Source organism: Hypomesus transpacificus, chromosome 1, assembly GCF_021917145.1.
Source record: "Hypomesus transpacificus isolate Combined female chromosome 1, fHypTra1, whole genome shotgun sequence".
Lineage (NCBI taxonomy): Eukaryota > Metazoa > Chordata > Actinopteri > Osmeriformes > Osmeridae > Hypomesus > Hypomesus transpacificus.
In genome coordinates, this window is record NC_061060.1 from 2,116,007 (window position 1) to 2,122,116 (window position 6,110).

The following is a 6,110-nucleotide window of genomic DNA, read 5'->3' on the forward strand; positions in this document are numbered from 1 at the left end:
GAACAGAGAGGAGGGAGAGAAGAGGAGAGGGAAGAGAGGAAGGCGGGAGGGGACAGAAAGGAGAGAGGAAAGGAAGACAAAAGGGAGGATGGAGAGGAGAGGGAGGAGAAGAGAGGAGGGAGAGGAGAGGAAAGAGAGGAGGGAGAGGAGGGGGAGGAGAAGAGAGGAGGGAGAGGAGAGGAAAGAGAGGAGAGGGAGGAGAAGAGAGGAGGGGGAGGAGAGGCTATGCGTGCAGCTCACATGGAGGTGCTGCGTGTTCTGCTTGTTAGTGGCCTGGAAGCCCCCGAGGAGGCGCGGAAAGACGGGAAGATGGAGGGAGAAGAGAGGGAGAGGAGAGGGAGGAGGTGGACGAGAAGGACTATTGATGTAACCGATTGGAGAAGGGAATAGGTACGCTATTGTGTCAATGTGCGTGTGTGTGTGTGTCTACATAACCACCCCCCCCCCCTCACACAATTTCCCTGTGCATTCTAGTCACTCGGCAGGTCTCTGTCTAACCCCCCCGATTACTCCAAGATTGGGGCTCTCGGTGTCTTCCTCCCATCTGAGGTGACCTTGAGCCCTGGGATGATTTAACACAGGCCTAAGGTCCCCTTCATCATTCTAGCTCAGCCCTGACTTTATTACCTAATACTTGCAAAGGTCTTTTTTTCTAAATCCCCACTCTCCCCCATCCTCCCCCACCCTCCGCCTCACCCCTGCCAGGAATAATCCCAACGACTGGGTAGCGGTTGCGTCCCCCCGTCCTCAGGTTTACAGTCATGGACTCGGGGTCTCTCCACCTCAGAGGAGGAGCATTGGGCAGCGTTCCTCCTCGGAGCTCCAGGGCTCAGGGCGTTTACAGCCACATCGACCCACATTATAAAAAAACCCGGTTTAAAGATCAATCTGTCTTTTTGTATCTGCTGCCCGGCTCCGGAGTGCACCGGTCTGGAAGGCTGGGAGTATCAGGATGGGAGAGGGGGTGGGGGGGGGGGAGGGAGAGGGATGTGTGGGGTGTCATCTTTCTTTGTACGAGCCGTTTTGGTGATGTAATGCACGGTAAACAGGCCCCTTTGTCATAAGCAGAGCGCACAGTTCTATTGTCCTACAGTACGCCAGGGCACTCATCAGACCACATTCAAACACTGCAGGATTGGAGAGTGTTCTCCCCTCCATGCTGTCCGTAACATGAGACTCGGTGTCGCACAAACACACAACACACATTCCTGTCCACCACACACGCACAACACACAGCCCTGTTAACCACACACAGCCCTGTCTACCACACAGTAGACCAAGTGGATGGCTCTTTAGAGGGAAGGGGGGGGGGGGGGCTGGTGCAGAAAAACTTCATCAACTACCCAGCGAAACCATTCCAGGGCGACACAACAAAACTTGTCTTCAGAAACAGCTGAAGGTGAGGACCTTGACACCTCTCAGTTTTTCCAAGCGTAAAATCCCTTCACGCGCAGCTCAGTGAATTCCAGTCATTTTCTTCGATCGATGGAGATATATCTTGGACCGGGAAGTTGGGGGAGAGGGGGGGCGCCGATCCACTACCAACCCCCACCCTCCCACCCCCACCCTCCCACCCCCACCTCCCCTGACATCACCTGGCTGGGTAAAGCTAATCTCCCTCCTCCCTTCCGTCCTCCTTCTCTTCCTGAAGCATGACAATCTCTCTCACCTCACACCACAGGCCTGACCAGGGGTCACCCTGGTGACAGAGAACACTGATGATGAAGGGCTGTGTAAGAGGATACCACGCTAGCTCATCTTTTAATGGTGGAGCAGCTTCAGTCTGATAGTGCTTCTGGAGGTTTGATCAAGAGTTCCTGTCACTGGAGCCCACCTAGACTGGAGACATCCATCTACACAAGCCACCTAAGCAATAAGTCACCGTAAACGGCAATGGTATCCATTATTATATCAAATGAATATGTTCCGTTCGCCTAAAATACTATTGTTTGGCCTCGTTGCCACAATCGCTTAAGAAATTAATTTCGCTGTTATGTGCATAAATTCTATTTTGCTGAGAAGTGCATTTCCTAATGACAGCACTTTTGTGTATGAGTAAGGAAATCAAGTTTTTTTTTTTTAGCAAATGGGGATTTTTTGTTGTTGTCTAGAACAGAATATCCTTTAATAGTTCAACATATGTTACATATCAGCAACTGGTTCACGGTTAACAGCTATGTTGGCCCAGCGCTTTGCACCTTGTGTACAGAGATTCCCTGCAGACGCGAAAAATGCGCAAAACTGTCTGACCATGCAACCACACGGAACTGTAGTAGAGACTTGGACACTGGAGTTCCATGTCAAAATACAGATAATGGATTTAATGTGGATTTCATTTGGACGTGTGGATTTCAATTGGTTTTTTTTAAATAAAAAGCAATCGATTAGTCAAACAGCTGGACCAGGGGCTTTCCAGACCAATTGACCAACCTACTCACTCTACATCGCATGTTGCTGATGGACGGAAGAAAGGCACTTACCTCCCAACGCTTGCTTCATAACAAAATTCATGATGATGGCTTTTAGATCCTGCCTTTTTTATCCTCACGATATTACATGCAGGTAGAACAGAAGAAATAGTCCTTTAAGGCCAGATCTATGGGGGGAAAAAATAGGAACTTGTTACTCAACCGAACTTTTAAACATAAACTACATATCACAACATGTTAGAGACAAGGACAATCCCATACGGTGACGACTGCAGAGAGGTTGCCGACGGAAAAGGCAACCCATAACGGTACAAAGGACCAAATGAAGGACACCAAGGTCAATAGATTCACGCAGCCTAAACGCAGGCTTTTAAGACACCGCAAGCATGCAGACATTACCTTTCAGGGTCGAAGCCAGTTTACCAAAAAGAATCCATCACACTCACTTTCAGAACATGAAGTTCACTTGATTGTGATGTTTATAATCCAGCGTGTTGCTCATGCCAGGCTAAAATACGCTCACTATAACTTAAACCAGTCCCCAACTATTTATACTCGTGGAGGTCTTCAATTCCCCCCAGATGTAATGATTTAAGGGTGAATATAAAAATACCAAACGAACACAAAAACTTTCAATTTTCTTACACGGGGAATTGGTACTGTTGTCATATGACCGATCCCAAGTGTACCGATCGCACATAAGCTTAATAAGAAACCAGTGTCCTTTGATGACAGTGGTATTTACACAAATATGTGTCTTTTTATGAATTGCACAAATGTTCTTTTAAATATCCATCATAGTATCATTTATCCGATTATATAATGCGTTCATGATAGTGAAAGCGACGTGCAAATGATCTCGGTGATTCAAAACCACTTCCTTGTTCGATCAAAGGCTGATTTCAGCACCATAGCTTGTGGATAGCTCCCTTCTCATCCGTTAACCGGGTAAACCGTTCAGCAAGCATTTCCTTCATGCATTCATAATTACCTGTCCGGCGATTGGAATCTTTTTTTTTTCAAATACGATTATTTACAGATCTTCGAAAATGAAATTGTCATAAAATGGAAGATTGTGATAGGCTGTTAAATGCTCGCGCCTAGCACCTCCAGCTTCCAGGCAAGAAAAGGACGTCCTTGGTTCTTCGTGCACAGTGGCTGTATGAGGGGAACTGCAGCGCCTGATGATGAACGAACTCACTGAATCACATGGAGTGCTGGTCCTATCTGAAACGTCCCACGTTCAGACCGAAAGAGACCAATCAATTATTTACGTCGGTCAATCGTTATGCCTCCGCCCCTTTCGTTGCAATGGACTACGCTACGTTCAAGACTAGTTTGCGCGAGGTCATGTAGCAAACACTCATTAGACTATATTTAACCTTCTCAACCACGTCGATCTTTTTAATTAACCTATGTTATGTCTCTCACCAGGTCTAAATGTTTTACTATGTGTAGGTTTGATCATGTGTTGTTTTAAAGAGGAACCAACTCGTTTATGATGCCACTCTAAACAGGATCACCAAACCGATGTGTTTTCTTTTATCAGTGTTGGGTATGTGCTGTCTAAAATGCGTAGGCTTGTTTAGGTATAATGGTTTGTAGAGTGCCGCACACACACACACACACACACACACACACACACACACACACACACACACACACATACACTCCCAGGCTATCTGCGACCAATCAACGCGGTGCCATGACAATGAAGTAGCCTAATATCCAAAACTCTAAAGCTTGTTTCAAATATTTTTGCATTTATGCCAGAGCGGATGACGCACGTTTCAAATACTAAACGTTGGTAATAGCATGGATTACAGACCGACGTGGGTGATGTTTCTTGCTGTAGTTCAAACCTGGCATTTACTGTTTTTCTTTTTCTCCACCCACTGAGTGTGGAAAAGCATAGCAGAAAACCTGTATCTGCTGATGTACTCTCGCGCGCCCACGTGAAATCAGGCCCACACACACAGTGTGAAGGGCAAAACAAACGGGTTAATTTTTCATGCTTTGGAACTGAATCAGGATAACTATTCTTTTTTTTCTTCCCTTGATTTCATAGGATAGGCTGCGTTTTCTGATCGGGTTGTTGTCAGTTTGAAGTCAACGTTTTCGCTCAAAGAGATAAAATCCAACAAAATACTACGATCTCCCTCAGGTCCGGAGGAGGTCTAAAGGAGGAATTCCAAATATCCAAGTGCTTTACGATATTCAACTCTAATATTTTACAGCTTTGTACAGCGGCTTTGTACTGCAGTCAGTGAACTAGGCTTAACCTAATTAGAGACCTGTGTGAATACAGGCAGCATACAAAAAATGTAAAACATTTGCATATGTAAATTGCATCTTTTTCGAAGGCCTTATGTATTCAGTCAGTAATAGACTGACGCCTTTCCTGAAATTAGGGCGCGTGCAAGGAATTTTTAATCCTCTCACGTTTTTTTTATCGCTCTCACTCGCTTCATTTGAAGAATTACAATAACGGTGGATTGAACAGGCTTGCCAAAAACCAGGTAATTAGACTTACCCAGAACGTCTCTGCAGAGGCTTTTCCAAAGCCCTACGACTTGAAAAGAGAAGATAAAGAAAAAATATACTCAAACAGCAATATTGCTTTTGTTTTACTGTGACTGAAATAAGTAAAACTGCACTGTGAAGTCCACAGAACATACAGCGAGCTCAACACTGACGCAATTTAACTCTATTTTATCATCAAAAAAGAAACCAACTTTAACAAGCTTTACTTTCAGTTTACAACTGAATTTCGGTTGATTCAAGCTCTGTTCCTTACTCAGCACAGTTTAGGGGGTTGTAGTTGATTCAATCTCTAAGCTGCTGATTGACATGAGGTCCATTTGGGTCACCTATGTATCAACTCTAGACTCCCTTGAGATCGATCCAGAATTAATATTGATTCCCATTCATCAAGTGAATTTGATTCTACATTCTGCCAAAGGGACCAACCCAAATCTTTTCCTCAAAGTGGTAGAAGGAATGGTGTTCAGCGGTTTACGATATAAATGCAGACAACTAATATGGGTGAACCTTTGAGCAGTTGGCCTGAGATTGTTGAACATGTCAGCTATCAGACATGTTAGAGATTTGGGGGTCATGTTTTCAGAAAGGAGCCAATGGGCTGTCTTCATGTCCTGCTGCAGTTGCTAGTCCTCTCTAGCTATGATAGTGAATGTTCTCTCTGGGTGTTGAACCAAGCTGACCTCCAGTATTACCTGAGGGAAGGGCGCAGGGGGGTCGGAGGGGGGCAGGGGTGCTGGTGGGGGGTGGAGGGTGGGGGGGCGGGTGGGTATCAAAGTTTCTGAGGATAAACATTTTGTCAGTAGAAAAAATTGCATAATCTTTTCCATGATTGCACCTCTGTGCCTGAATTTGAATTTGGTTCCTAGAGTGATTCACCCAGATGTTCAGATGCCCTCAAGGTGCTGACATTTGTTAATACGTTTTCGCAGAAATTCTTGAATCCGGGAATTCAACGTTTTCAAATGAATTTTTCTTTAGCACTCAAACTCATTAAGAAATGCAGCTGCATTAAACAGTGCAAGGACTGTCAATGAAGTCTAATATCAACCTGTCTAATATCTAACTTGGATAATTACTGAAGCATCGTCCCTGAAGTGCCTGTCCCTTTGGTGTAACAGCATTTTATTGAAGTTGCAC

General features: G+C 45.2%; 1 protein-coding gene across 2 annotated transcripts in view; it reads right to left on the reverse strand.

Moving 5' to 3' along the window:
• LOC124470744 (complexin-1) overlaps window positions 1-3,667 on the reverse strand; it is a 30,724-nt gene extending 27,057 nt beyond the window's left edge. The window contains exons 1-3 of one of the 2 annotated variants that reach the window (XM_047024791.1): window positions 3,539-3,667; window positions 3,421-3,503; window positions 2,481-2,596 (exon numbers count right to left, since the gene is read on the reverse strand). In XM_047024791.1, the coding sequence (XP_046880747.1) occupies window positions 2,481-2,511 (31 nt within the window). In that variant the 5' untranslated portion in view covers window positions 2,512-2,596; window positions 3,421-3,503; window positions 3,539-3,667. The remainder of the gene's footprint in view (window positions 1-2,480; window positions 2,597-3,420; window positions 3,504-3,538) is intronic. The other variant, XM_047024799.1, reaches the window with a different exon arrangement.
• Between the last annotated feature and the right edge of the window lie 2,443 nt (window positions 3,668-6,110).